Below are 15,902 nucleotides of genomic sequence, written 5' to 3' on the forward strand. Positions count from 1 at the left end.
TAATTATCTTTGCCTCCTTCTTTAACCAAACATTTCCGAAAAAAAGCTAGCATGAGGTTTAAATTAAAGAACTGTACAACACAGAGCGTGTTGAAAATGGGCGGGAAAAATAGAAAATCTCGCCTCCTCGCCATCACTGTCAGAAGGGTGGGTTTTTTTGCTTTCTTTCTCTCTCTGTTACATGTATCTATATATTCTTTTTAGAGGAACAATTGCAGGTTTAAATGAATTCGGGATGTTGAGTTTTTTGAGGTTTTTTTTTAATATACACATGCATTTTTGATCACTGAATAGATCCTTAAATAGTTGTGTTATCGATCTCATTAAAATAGACTAGATGGTTTTATAAAACTAGTTCCAATTCTTAAAAAGAAAACTATTATCAGAAATCGTGAAGGTTCTATGAAATCGAATGAGGATAAAATAGAAAAAATCACTTGGGCAAGTCCGCATTGGACGATAATTACATTGATTATTTTTCCGACCCAAATATCGACCAATCGAATTGCACCATTCGACGTCACGTGGTACAACCTAGATGGTATTAAGTATACTGATAATTTTTTGAAAATTTTCTCTGGTCGTTGACGTCAAACTGACAGGTTCAATTCAATTGTGAAATTATTGGCCGACATTTGGGACGGAAAAATAATCTCCCGAATACCACACGAGCTTCAAAATTATCTGGCATTTCCCTCAAGGTTCCCTGCAAACAAATAAAGTCGTCAAGTTTTTCAGGAAAAATAACTCGCGCTTCGCGCTCGTGATTTTTTAACCTTGACTAAAAACTTGACTCCTTCATTTGTTTGCAACGAACCTATCGGAAAATACCCGATAATTTTGAAGCTCTTGTGGTATTATAAGTGATTATTTTTCCGACCCAAATATCGACCAATAGAATTGCACCATTCGACGTCACGTGGTACAACCTACATGGTATTATACTGATAATTTTTTGAAAATTTTCTCTGGTCGTTGACGTCAAACTGACAGGTTCAATTCAATTGTGAAATTTTTGGCCGACATTTGGGACGGAAAAATAATCTCCCGAATACCACACGAGCTTCAAAATTATCTGGCATTTCCCTCAAGGTTCCCTGCAAACAAATAAAGTCGTCAAGTTTTTCAGGAAAAATCACTCGCGCCTCGCGCTCGTGATTTTTTAACCTTGACTAAAAACTTGACTCCTTCATTTGTTTGCAACGAACCTATCGGAAAATACCCGATAATTTTGAAGCTCTTGTGGTATTATAAGTGAGTATTTTCTGAAAGCAATGTGACTTGAACCAGGAGATATCAAGGAAAGTTAAAACAATGGAACTAGACTTTTCTAGCTTTAACGGTGAAATGTATTTGTCTAGTAAGATGGGACACTTTTTCTTGTTCCTTGGAAAGGAAATATAAGAAAATTTCCTGGTTCTGAAAAAGACTATAGGGAAGACCTATAGTAATAAGCGTACCTACTTCGCATAAATCTATGAAATTATTTGAAAACAAAAGAAAACTAATCACAATTACATTAGCCACAAATAACGGAAGCGAAGCCGCAGCAGAAGTATTATATAATAACGGCGTGCGCGCTCTGCCGGCACTATCTTATTTTTAAAAAGCCCTCCGCTTACGTCCGTTGATTAATACAGTGGCAAGCCTCCTGCTGCGAAGCCTCAGCGGTTGATTGCGGACTCCATTTTTAACAGAACGATTTTTTGGCGAACCTTTTGCTAAACTTCGATTTTACGGCAAAAACATCGTTCGAAATTTGTCAATTTTGTCCCCTATAGTTGTTTAAATAATTCGGTGTTTGGTTCGACGAATTGAGAGTTACAGATAATTTGGTTTTGCTTATTCTAATGGTTTTTCCGATGATTATTTCGTTTATTTATCTGGGTTTGGTGGAAATGGATTTTGTAAAGCTATTCTTTGTATCTAAATCATATTATCAAGAAAGAGTTCGTTGAATTACCGTACACGAGCTACAGAACCGTAGCTAATGAACTAAAGATTTTCCAAATTCTATACTTCATAAAAACTTTATTATCAGCCAATCACTGACAAAATCTATCTCTAGATATTCCATCGAAACCGATTAAAATGAGCCATAATTCAGACTTCCTGACATGTTCTTCTGAAGAACAATTTCCTAATAGGTACAATTAATGCCTATCAATAAATATTCTGAATACATACATAATTATACTGCTTTCCGAATCAGTGGCAATTGGTAAAACTATGTTACTACTTCTAGTAGAAGTTTTAATGCATAAATAAGCAATCAACCAACCTAATCGCTTGGAGATCTCCGAATTGTGCATCTTCGGGTTATCCTGCGCGATCTTCCGCCGCTGCAACCTCGACCAGACCATGAACGCGTTCATGGGCCGCTTGATGTGCTCCTCCTGGGACTTCTTGCTCATCACCGCCTCCATGCCGATGCTCATGGAGATGGGGGTCATGGGGAAGTGGCCCATGGACCCGTACGTGCGATCGCACATGGTACCAGCGGCACTGGAAGGAAATTATGACATTAGTACCATGAAGGAAAGATACTACGGAGTAGGTAGGTCTCAGGTCTCTTGAGGATTCCTAGGTATGCTGTAAATAGAAGCCAGCTCGCAAAAAAATGGTTCCTAGATGGCTGTAATGTTTATTTCAGGATTTTTTTTCACACTTGATTAGGGTTTAAGTATGAAGGTATATTAGCTGATTATGATTTTCTATATAATTATTACTACATAGTAGGTACCTATAAGTTTTTTTCAGTAATATAAACATATCTACACAATCAGTTAGTCCGGTAGAATCAAATTGCCTAAAATTTTACATTACAGCATTATAATTATAACTTTCGATGCCATAAAAGCTGTACACAATATCATATACAAAGTGGCCTTAATATTTCCCCATAGAAGTACCACGTGTCAAGTTTTAATATAACGACAATTACCGTGTTCAAGGAAGCAGAAGGTATTGAGGGACACAAATTGGCTACTTAGGTAACGCTCCCCCTTTTTAATGATGTATTAAAGAATTTTAAAGATTACGATTCTCGTAATTGGTTGGTGGCTATCAAGTGCAGGTTTGGTTTAAGATTTATAGGATGATGTTAATTCGTTGTTTATTTACGTAGAGACGCACGCACGCCCTTGCTTCGTCAAAAAATATAGACTGTTATTGGTATTATGCCTATTTCTGCTGCTTAAATATTGTTTAGTATGTCCAGTTGTCCCTGTTTACTGGTTATGATACAACTTATTTTATTCCTTCTATATTTAATTTTTTTACTTGGTTCAAAAGTAATGAATCAAAGTATTTTATAGATTCAGGTTACTTTTAATATAAAATTGCAATATTTAAGCCACTTTAAATGAAAAATGACTAACACACGGGACATTACACAAACGCTATCAAAACTAAAATTATGTATGAAACACATTCATCATTGCTTTTAACAAATGTGGTATGATTAACTGAATCGCATACCTTTAAATATGAATCATAAGGGATATCAAAGGACGTTGATTATTCTGTTTTTTGCGAAGCTTTACCCCCCGCTGGGAGGGACTCGGCGAGCGTATTACAGTTGCATCAGAAAATATAATATACATAATATGATATACACTTGTTTTTAATTTAACAGTACATTATATATAATATTGATTAATGATAGATTAAGTGTGAGGAATGTGAAGGATTGTGGAATAGACTAGATGAAGCTAGATTTAAAACAAAACTGAACAATTTTTGTTAACTGTAACGATTTTGGCTAGCCTTTAACACAGCTTTTTAATAAAAACGATTAAATGTGAGTACATAAATAGTTTGATTCGTATAAAATGTAAAAATCAATCTTAGATATATCATAAAACATTCCAAATATTTTCCCTATATAACACAATTATATTTTACAGGTAGGTACCTATATTTAAAATTCTCCATATTGACACGCCTATTTTAAAACAAATGTTTGTCCCTAAAAATAAATAATTAATCCCCAACATTGTACTGCTACTGTTTTGTTTCCGAGAATACTATATTTGGGTCAAAAAGGGTTTGAAGGGTCAGCGTGTCAATATTTATTGTCGTGCGATTCTAATTTCTAACCTTAAATATATTTTAGTTCCTCCTACCTGAAATGTGTTTTTGTATTAATACAAGGTGATATTAATGATGATACCTATGATATAAATATTTTTGGTACATATACTACTAAAAGTTATTTATTTTAACCTCTCAACCACCGAGAGGCCAGATCCGACCGCGACACAATAGATTTTCTATTGTGTCTGTGATTCCGGGGCCTGATGGATTAAAATTGAGGAATACCCAAATACTTAATTATATTGTGTCTTTAAATTTTCATAAGCTTGGAATTATTTCATTTCCCAAGCTATGTTGTAAGAATTCAATATTTTTAGGGTTCCGTACCTCAAAAGGAAAAAACGGAACCCTTATAGGATCACTTTGTTGTCCGTCTGTCCGTCCGTCCGTCCGTCCGTCCGTCCGTCTGTCAAGACCCTTTTTCTCAGGAACGCGTGGAGGTATGAAGCTGAAATTTATATCAATTACTCAAGTCTACTGTCCCTTGAAGCTGTGAAAAAATCAAACTTCTAAGCCAACGCAATCAAAAGATACAGCCGTTTATGCCGCAAATTTTCGACACTTGCAAGGGAATCAAAACCTACAGGGTGCTTCCCGTGAACTCAGAATCTTGAAATTTGGTACGAAGCAACGTCTTATAGCATAGATAAAGGAAAAATTACGAAAACCATAAATTTTTAGTTACATCACATAATATATTTTTTTTAATAATTTTAAACTTACTACCCATTTCCTCATAAACGCGTAGAGGTATTAAATTGAAATTCATACCAAATACTCAGGTCTATAATACCTTTAAGCTGTAACAAAATCAAACTTCTATGTCAACGTAATCAAAAGAAACAGCAATTTAAGCTGCATATTTTGAAACTCGCAAGTACTCGCAAGGGAATCAAAACCTAAAGGGTACTTCCAGTCGACCTAGAATCTTGAAATTTGGCATGAAGGAACGTTTTATAGCACACATAAAGGAAAAATTCCGAAAACCTTAAATTTTTAGTTACATTATATTTATTTTTTAATAAATATAAACTTATTACTTTTTTCCTCATGAACGCGTACAGCTATCAAGTTGAAATTCATATCAAATACTTAGATCTAATTGCCTTTAACCCGTGAAAAAAAAATTGCAGGTTTGTACGGAAGCCTCGGTGCGCGAGTCCGACTCGCACTTGGCCGGTTTTTCTTATTTTAACTTAGGTACGGTCTATAGGTTATTTTGCCATGTGGCTTTTCTTACAGCGGTACAGAACATCAGCTTATTAGTTGAAATTGTCTTCAATTGACGGGATTGGGATAACTTCTGACAATATTTTTCTCCTAATAATTGTTACTGAGAATAACGCGTAATACGCTTTTTGTAAGCTATCATACAAAAATATTAAAAAAAAAATATACTGGAATACAGTGACAAATGTCTTTTTTGAAACGAAAGAAAAAGCGTAACAATTTCACAGTGGCATGTCAACTCCTACGCAAATATTTGTTCGGACTACTGCCACTGGACTTTTTGAATGCCTGTTGAAAGGAAAAAGTTAAATAGGTATTTGTGGTACATATTGAAAATGAAAATGTTTAATGTAACAAACGAAATATCCAATTATTTTCCATCATATCGTCAAAGACAGCATGGTAATTTTAGTAATCTACATACATAATAATTTCTATTTTGTCCATAACGTTGGTTGTAAATTGACGAATTTATATCTACTTATTTTAAAGAATAATTAATTACTTAACCAAATAATAAGTATGTCTATACATAATAATATAAACATTAAATCCTAGACCGTAACTATTCCATAAACACAACATGTTGTGTTTTAATCGGATTCTGTTTTAGAAAGATAAAATAAAGCTATAAAACTATTTTTATGGAAAACTGGCGGTCCGGCCCGGCTTCGCCCGTGGTAGGTACATATTTTGCATTAAAAGGTAGCCTATGTTCTTTCTCAGGATCTAAAGATTGTCTGTGGCAAATTTCATCAAAATCGGCCCAGTAGTTTATGCGTGAAAACCATACATACAAACCTTTCCTATTTAAAATAATAGATAGTATAGATAACAAGTGCAAGGGATAAAACAGAGGTCAATTTGATAATAATATATGAACTATATACTTCAACAAAAAGATCGCAAACCAAAACCTTAACAATCCATTTTACACAAACCTTTCAAAGTTTAAAACACGCAAGCCACTTATGATGAACAAGCCCTTTACCCAATCCATTAGCGCTTCAGACATAGAAACAGACACGTTCGTCAAATTTATTGTCTGTTTGTTTGTCGTGTTATCGGGACTGAGTCGGGTCACTAGTTTGATGTAAGATTTGTGAGACAAGTAAAGTTTTGGAAGGAAGTTTTTTTTTTTTTATATATGAACAACCCCATAGTTTCTAATAGGTAGATGAAATTATATACGGTAAAATATATTTTTTGTGTTCAGAGTGTTCAGATATAGATACCTTTTTGGGTTAGGTTATGTTAGTCAAATTGATCTTCCAGAGGTTTGAAAATGAAATTACCCTAAGTTTAAAATCCCTCATATACACATTTAAGTAAAACATTTTACAAAAAAGCAGTCGCATACAGCATGTATTAATAATATAGGTAGAACCATAAAAGACAAATACTACCTTCAATAAAAATAAATATAGCAGGCAATTGTTAAAATTTAAGAAATAAACTTTAAGAAATAACCAATTGTTAAGAAGTTAGAAACAATGATATAAGATAATTATTATGAATATGGACGCCTGAATAATATCATTATAAATTACTTTCAAGGCTGAATAAACAATTTGGACCCAGATATTATACGTACTACAATTTTAATTTGCAAGTTTATCGATTACATTGTTAAATCTTATAATATAAAAATGAATCCCAAAATGTGTTGGTAAGCGCATAACTTGAGAACGGCTGAACCGATTTCGATAATTCTTTTTTTATTATATTCCTTGAAGTACGAGGATGGTTCTTATGTAGAGAAAACGTAAATATGTACCACGGGCGAAGCCGGGGCGGACCGCTAGTTTGTAATAAAAAAAACATACATTTTATGGAAGAAATGTTTTTTTTTTTGTTAACAAGAAAAGACCTACTAACCTACCTAAGATCCTAACTATCTAAGAACCTAAGATCTTGATCGATAGCCGCGTTTTACGATTGCTTAGACTCAAGCCTTAGAGCACGCTTAACTCGAACATCAAAAATAATATCTACATTTTATCAGCATATTTTTCTCAATATAGACAATGTTAAAAAACCTGCACACACGACTTAAAGTAAAGAAAACCTCGACCCTTTCAATCACGGTGAAATCCGCGCTAACTAGAAGCGCATACGCACATCATGAGTGTTTATTTTGCGGCGAGATGAGAGGAATGGATTGTTTTACGAGTAGGTGTGATAATTGGGTAAGAGGTTACTGCTCGCATGCCACAAATTGTAGAAGACTAGCTTTTGCCCGTGGCTTCGCTGGAGGTAAGACACAGTGTATAGAAGACTAGACGTTACCCGCAGCTTCGCCCGCGACGTTAGAGGTAATTAATATAGCCTAAATTGGATATTCTTTAGCATTATCTTTAGGGATTGTTTTAAAAACAAGACGTGATGAGATGATGAGGTAACTGATGTCCTCAAAGATTATAGTGCAGAAGCTGTGGCAATTTCTTTTAATAAAATTTGAATCAGGTATAAAATAAGTGGAGAATAGAAAATAGATAACAAAAAAAATGTGTGCGTGTACTAGTGTACACACGTAAGAAGTGAAACTTCTTTATGACCTTATTTTTCAAAAAATAATTTACTATAATATGAAACTTTACAGAAATACGTAAAATCACGCGTGGTAGGGATAAGAAAAAGATGGCGCGTAACGGATAAATGTCACGCGTAACGAAAAAATGTTACCTACACTAAATTTTTTTCCAACCCCGATAAAGAAGTTTCACTTCAATAGATAACAAAAATTAACATGAAAGAGTTTAAAAACGTTAAATGCTATAGGTATGTAGGACAGGAATCTATCAGAAATATGGTGATTGATGCCTTAAATAAATGATGTTCTTACATGCGTTATCGGATACTTTGTGAAAACGAAGTTTAAGATTTGATAAATATTTTTTCTACTTGAAAACTGTACCTAACACTGAGTGTGTTTTAATTATTATCCAAATTTAGTTACTTGTTCCTATCAAGATATGACTTTTCGTTAAAATATCTTAAACGGGGCACAGGTGGGTACAATAAAAAAATCGTCCCATCGAATCCCAGGCTATTAAACAATTCGTGAACATCAAAGCTCGCCGCTATCATAAATGTGTAAAAACTTTATTGGTTGTAAACTCTGATTGTGCCTTCATTACTGCTTGAGATATGTTGCCAATTGAGGTTTACATTCATTGTGGCGAAATTGTAATAAGATGAATTTTAAGAAAAGAAAGAACGATGAATACCTAGGTAAGTTTTAAATTATAATTTACTAGCGGTCCGCTCGCGGCTTCTCCCGCGTTTTCAAAGAAAAACCTCACGTTCCCGTGCCTGTGGGAATTCCGGGTTAAAAAGTAGCATATGGCTTATTCTGGGTCTTCAGCTATTTATATACCAAATTTCATCGTAATCGGTTCAGTAGTTTTTAGGTGAAAAAATAACAAACTTTCGCGTTTATAATACCTAAACTAGGGTTTATTAAAAATAATAATAGTGGTTTTAAAATTACGGAACTAATGTTAGGTAGGTACCCACCTACTGTTAGTAGTTACCTACTAGAAACTTGACTTTCAATCTCTGAAACCAAAAATGATTCGACATTTGGAGACGGATAGTCAGACAGTTTTAACCTACCTATTTCAATATAAATGGAGAATGTTTTTATCCCAAATAACACGGCAGTCGCCGTTGCGGTGGACCCTTTTGTTGGTAAGATGAAAATACCTACAAGTTTCTTATATTATTCTATAGATGTGTCTAAATATAAATAAAAATAAATATAAACATGATTTAAAATCTTCATTACTTTGTAACCAACTAACTTACAAGATACGAATAAGAAAATTGAGGTAGAAAAAGTAAGTAGGTACCTAGGTAGGTACCTACACTATTTGAATTTTGAAACTTCCAGTAAATACATGTAGGTAAATACCTACCTACCTATGTTTATTACAATAAAAAAAAATCAGATCTTGTTTATTACAATATGGTGTATTTCACAATATTAATTAATTTAATAATTTGATATTAATATAATTATGAGATTCATTGGTTCCCGCACTAGGCGAAGCCTGTCCTGCGGGACCAAAAAATGATTAACAATATAATATAATTTATATCAGAGCGGCATAGATTATGCGGTTAATATTTAAATTCGTATTCAAGTATTACATAAAAAAAATATTATTTTAATTCATTAAATTCATTTAAATTAAATTAAAAAAGAAAAGAAAAGAATAGAAGGAAAAACAAATATGTCAAATTAAATTAACAACAATAGCTACTCAAAAAGCCTGTCACATACTTATTGAACACAACAGCACTGGCCCATCAAGCGTCGCGTAACTAGTATAATTCAAAAAAGTTGAAGTCGTACAAATTGCTCAGTCTTATCATAGTCCCAGGAGAGCAGCAATTTCGTTAGCATGTCTTTAGTAATGTAACTACTTTTAGAGAGGTCCAAGTGTCTCTTGATTTTATTGTATAAAAGTGGCCACATATAATTCGGTGCACGTTTTGCAAAAGAAGTATTCAATCTAGGGAGTTGTAAGTTATTTCGCCTGTTATTTGAGTATGGTTGATTAGATGAAGCTGTTTTATATATCCTAAGGACTGAATGCAGAATGAAAAGGCGTCTAACACTTAGAACTTTAGATTCAGAATAGAGTGACGAGGTTGGTAAACGAAAGGGTTTTTTTAACATGACTTTAAGTACCGATCTCTGAGCTCTTTCGAGTCTTATTAGAGCAGAGGTTGGAGCAGAACCCCAGATCGAGACGCAGTAAGTTATAATAGGTTGGCATAATACTTTGTAAATCCTCATCAGAATATCCAGAGTTACTTTATTTCGGAGGTTCTTCATGATATATATTAGTTTCCTTGTACGTTCAGCAGTTACGTTAATATGCGGTCGAAAGGAGAGACGATCATCAATCAAGACACCCAAGTATCTTGTGTCCTGGGATCCATCGATAGAGACACAAGAACAAAGTCTCATGCCATCAACGGAGCCCATTGAACAAGTATGTATGAAAAGAGGGGTGTTATCTTTGGGCGCTGATCTAGCAGTTTTGTGAAACCTTAAAAATTTAGTTTTTTGAGTATTTAAAGTGAGGAGGTTGTTATGTAGCCATGTTGCTACTTGCGAGAGACCATGCTCAGCGGCCGATATACAATTCTTCCAAGTTGAGCCATGGAAGACCAAGGCCGTGTCATCTGCGTAACAAATCATATCAGCCTGATCAAGAGACAATGAAATTAGGTCATTGATGTATATGAGAAAAAGAGTCGGCCCAAGAATGCTCCCTTGCGGGACACCGAAAGAGACTTGTTCAGGCTTACTAAGAAAAGATTCTACTTTAAGATTTTATGTTAAACTATTTAATAGGCAGTTAAATGTTTATTCTATTGAGTGCAGATATTTCAATAGGTATTTTTCACGGATAATTCATTCTTATCTGTGGACTTAACCTCTGATTTAGCTCTTCAAAGATCTACAAACCTACCCAGGTAGGTATCTGTCTAGAATCTAGATTGTTAACTATACTAATAACTAAGTAGGTAGGTATCCTATCCTGTTAATTGTACCTATTACCTACATATACCTACACAGAAAAGTTTGTAATGCTGGCCATACACCATACTTCCTATCGTCCAATCGGCATGACGCTGCAGCTTGATCCAATCTGCAGTTTGTCCATAGAGACCACACACACAACGTTTGAATTGTCCAATCGGCAGCAACGTTCAGTTGAAGCCATGGCGTCACCGGTGACAGACGACGATGTTTTAGCCGTTTTGGGCGTTACTCGTAAAAATGAAACAAAAAAAAAGGATTATATGCCGGGAAGATTGTTGTTATATATATATACCTATTTAATGAGAAGTACCCAATGTGTTAAGTAATCTGGTACTTCATCTATTTCCCAAATAAATCTTATCCAAATCCGTAACCGTTAAGACGTTAACATCTAAACATCCATATACTTTCATATTTATCGACCAAGCGAGCGAAGCGCCTATGCTTCAGCTTGGACGAAAAATGTTGACTAGACTGAAGTGACGATCGCATACCGCCATACACGGTCCAATCGGCATGATCCAATCGCCATGATCAAGCCAAAAGAATCGAAATTCGATTGTTCCGTCAAGTATAACTATCATGCCAAATAATGCCAATCCACTCCCACACATGGTCAGTTCTAACTGATCCAATCGGTAGCGTCATGCCGAATGGACGATAGGAAGTATGGTGTATGGCCAGCATAAGGACGTTTAGATGTTTGTGAGTCTTTCAAGCAAAAACAGCTGATCTGATCTGCATGAAATTTGGTACAGAGATAGATAATAGTCTGGATTAGCAAATAGGCTACTTCATCATGCCGCGGATTCTAGCTAGTAGGTATTCAATCAATGTGAAATCAATCTATACCTACCTAATCAATAACAAAACTTTCTTTTTCAATGAAGCACATTTGAATAAATAAATAACTAGGTATAAATTCTATTGTCATAGCTGTAATTAATCGAAGAATAATATTAAATAGAAAAATAAAAGAATATCTATTAACATGATGTTGTGTATGTCTATATTATAGGTATGTAAAAGAAACTGATATATTATTACGTTCATCCGTCCGTCACAATATAAACTTAGAAACAATAGCTACGTACCTACCATGATTAGCTATTAAATTATATACATAAGGTACTCTTTCATTTAATAGATAATATGGCATACAAAATAAGAGAGATAGAAATAATAAACCTACCCGCTTCCGCCTTCCCTCCGGAGAGGGTCGGTATGACAGCCAATTGGTGCGTTTTTCTTTTTAATTAAACAAGCAAATGCAATAATTGTACACTTACTTACAAAATGCTAACAATAACAACTGTAAGCTTTAATTTATTTTGTAACCATCATTCAAACCACAATGTTTTTAAATGTTATAATAACATTCTAATTAAGCAAGTAAACAAAAACTTTGTTCCCACCCGATTCAATTACTGACAAAACGCAAGCAAGCTTTGAAATCAACCAATAAACATTGAACACAACTTTAAATCAAACTTTTTCACAGGATAAATCAAGAAAGGTACGTTAAAACCCAAATTTGGACCAGTACCGTGGCCAATGCATTAGTTACAAGTTCGCCGACACCACAAGGACATTCAAAACGTATGAACCAAATACCTCATCAAGTGACCGCTGGCACGGTGATACTCAATATCCACGTTGCTGGCTTCACACTCCTTTTGCAGTTAGTTACAGTAACACACAACACAATATCATTGATCGACAATCGATTAGTACGTAGCACGAACGCGAGCGACTCCTTACAAGCGACAATGGCGACAATCGACTGCGGCGTACGTCGCGCCGCCGAACCGAGTGATAACTGACGGCGTTCGGCCAATCGCAGCGCGCCATTACGCCCACGTACACGCGGCGAGCGATCCCATTGGTCAAGCAACTGCCATTACCTTACGGATGTTATTATGCAGAAGAACCAACTCGAAATTCTAAATAAGATTTTAAGCGTTTACCAGCCGGGGCACAATGCAAATTGGTTGCGCGTTGTGTGGCGCGCTCTGTTTTTGTTTTGTTTTGTGTAACTAAAAATAATTTTATGAAATAAATAAAAGATAAGTACTGATTGTATGATTTTCACTGTTTCAACTGTCAAAATACATTGTTTTGGGTTACCACGTGGTTACGTGTGGTCTTATTAGAAATTAAATAACTGGTTTTATATGAGATATGGAGCAACAGCAAATTTTAATTAATAAAACATTTATGCAGACTTGAATTCGAAAGCCTAAATAAATAAAACTTTTAAATCGATTAATTTACCTACTGCGAAGATTGCAATTTATTAGAGCAAAGGTTAGTGTACGAGAATCTATTATAGGAATCCATAATAAAACAGTTAGAATTAAAATCTATAAAACTTCGCAGACAGTAAATTTAAAAAGTTATACGACCAACACGCCTACATAATTTTAAAATAAGCTACTTTATGAATTAATAGAAAATACATCTAAAGTAGCTCGTATTTCTATAAATACCTAGAAATCTATTTCTAGTTTTGCATACGTTGCTCAGTGTTAGGGGCACAGGGGAATATAAGGCAGATTGATGCAGAAAAATTAATATGGGATTTAAATTTAATAAGCCTACCTACTAGAAAATGGTTTTAATACCTAACCATTAATAATGCATTAAATTGTTTATTGGAAAAATTAACTCCTGATTTGAGATAGGAAGGTTACGTTTAGAATTAGAATTTGTCTCTAAAATTTGTAGCAAGTTATAGGTACGGAGTTCCTGGCATGACAACGATTGTAGGGTCAGCTGCTACCTATTTTCATAATATTTTCTAAATTTTCTAGAGGCTCATATTTTGAAACTCCCACGCGATATGAAGGGCTATCTTATTGAACTTATAGCACACAGAGCAAACTTTAAAATAAGCACAAACTATAGAGAGAAAAAATCGTAACATGTATAATTAAAAATTGGAATTTTTTCGTATTGCAACAACTAGGTATGCATTTGTAATTCAATAATGACGAAGTTGCAATAGGAAAAAACTTAAAAAATCTCTTTCTATCGTATCTACATAAGTCTGAGCCTAACTGGCCTAACAGTGGCAGGCTCAAATATGTATAAGTAATTGTATTGGTACCTACCCACATTCTGTTACTTTGCTCGTTCTCTATATCGTTTGTCATAATTATTAATTTATCAATTTATCCTTTGCAACTCGTTACTTTTAAGTTTTAATATTGTATATTACCATTATTTATTATGTATGAAATGTCTACTGCTTACGTAATTCATAAAATTTCGCCCTCTTTATTATGGGAACAGTATCGATTCACATAGGTAGGTACGAAACGTTTTTCCATTATATTAATATCACTATCAATTGCAATACATTGATCGAAAATATCTACTTTACATATGAAACAGATATTATTTTTGTACATTTTGTTAGACGTTTAAAAATATTCTTAAGACGACCGTTAACATTGTAAAGTCACAAATTCACTCACAATGGGAATACTGAAAAATTTTCACATCAATACCCCACATAAAAGGTAACTAGATTAAAGAATAACATTCTTGAGTATCGATATTCATAAGTGGGACAATCCAATATAACTCAATTGGTAACGGTTACGGCCACAATAAATTCTCAAGGAAAAATTAACATATGTCTATCATCCAAAATATGATCCAATAACGCAACAATCGAATTTCATGCAAATTCGTAAACGATATCGTAAAAAATCGTATCGAATTTAAATGATACACGGCTACCGTGAAATGCTGCTGTTAAAATGTATATGAACGGCACAATCGCGGGGTCTGCTCATAATGGAATCGTAAGGTCTGCAGTCGGGCAAGGGGGCAGTGGGTCGCGCCCCGAGGTGTCGCCAACAATATCACAATGCGGTCTACAATGCAGCGTACGCAAATTAACTGCATATCAATTCAATTTTTATTGCCAATAAAAAATATCAATTGATCCATTCGTCACGTTTAGAACATGCGCTGCCATAAAGGAAATTTAAATATCGCTAAATGATTTTTGCATATGACAACCCAATAATGCCATACACATGTAGATTCGCGACATGTGTAAATGCAGGTAGCAATAAAGCTGTATAATTTAAATTCAATTGTTGAATTAACAACGGAGTTCGACAGACCGTTACAGATCCGTTTATTGATAAAACGATAAGTATCGATAAATAAATTTGCATGAAAAATTTATATTTACCATCAATACACGAATTTAAGATCGTAAATAAAATTATTCACCTACCGTTAATGATCCGTTAAAATAATTATTAAATCGAGTGTGTAATAGCCAATAGGTATGACTTTTAATATTTTTTTGTATGAATGAAAATGACGAGACGCTATGCATAATTTGTATTGTAACTTTTTTAAATTTTAACCGTCTTTATCAAAATCAGTTATACAAAGTACCTACTTCTGTTTGCATAAAAATTTATGTTTGATAGAAGATAATTCCATCCGTAGGTACTATTATTATATTAATTCCGTCCTTTTCTAGGTGGTTGCTTAATAAAGTTTCATTCAAGTTAAATATAGTAGCTTTTACACAATTTTTTATTAAATCGATTTTTCTGCTATATGACTTTATAGTTCAATATTCTATGTATTTTAATTGATTAAATAACATTATACATAAATATCATGAGAATATAAATCACGATTTACTAGTTTCTATTTATTTGCTTGCCTCATTATTGCATTATTGGGCTTATGAGTTCAAAATGGCGAGAATGTTTTTGGAATTTTAGGGAGGTACATAGGTAATTAAAATTGAAACGGCTGAACCGATTTCCATAATTGTTTTTTTGTTATATTCCTTGAAGTACGAGGATAGTTCTTAAGTAGAGAAAAAGTAAATATGTACCTACCACGGGCGAAGCCGGGGCGGACTGCTAGTTAACATTAATTACAAACTATTTACCAGCATCATTTTTAAAGGTTTGGCTATAAATTATCAATACCAAAAATGTAATCCAAAACCGTTCAACCAATCTCACGT

At 34.1% G+C, this 15,902-nt stretch overlaps 1 protein-coding gene across 1 annotated transcript in view; it reads right to left on the minus strand.

The window, feature by feature from the left end:
* Positions 1–12,660, minus strand: part of LOC149910051 (uncharacterized) — a 39,597-nt gene extending 26,937 nt beyond the window's left edge. Inside the window, exons 1-2 of the mRNA XM_090107134.1 lie at positions 12,506–12,660; positions 2,282–2,505 (exon numbers count right to left, since the gene is read on the minus strand). Of these exons, the coding sequence (XP_089963260.1) occupies positions 2,282–2,505; positions 12,506–12,510 (229 nt within the window). The 5' untranslated portion in view covers positions 12,511–12,660. The remainder of the gene's footprint in view (positions 1–2,281; positions 2,506–12,505) is intronic.
* Positions 12,661–15,902: the final 3,242 nt, after the last annotated feature.

This window comes from Colias eurytheme, chromosome 2, assembly GCF_061535395.1.
Source record: "Colias eurytheme isolate Ceu_HAF_F1 chromosome 2, ilColEury1 Martin Lab GWU primary, whole genome shotgun sequence".
Lineage (NCBI taxonomy): Eukaryota > Metazoa > Arthropoda > Insecta > Lepidoptera > Pieridae > Colias > Colias eurytheme.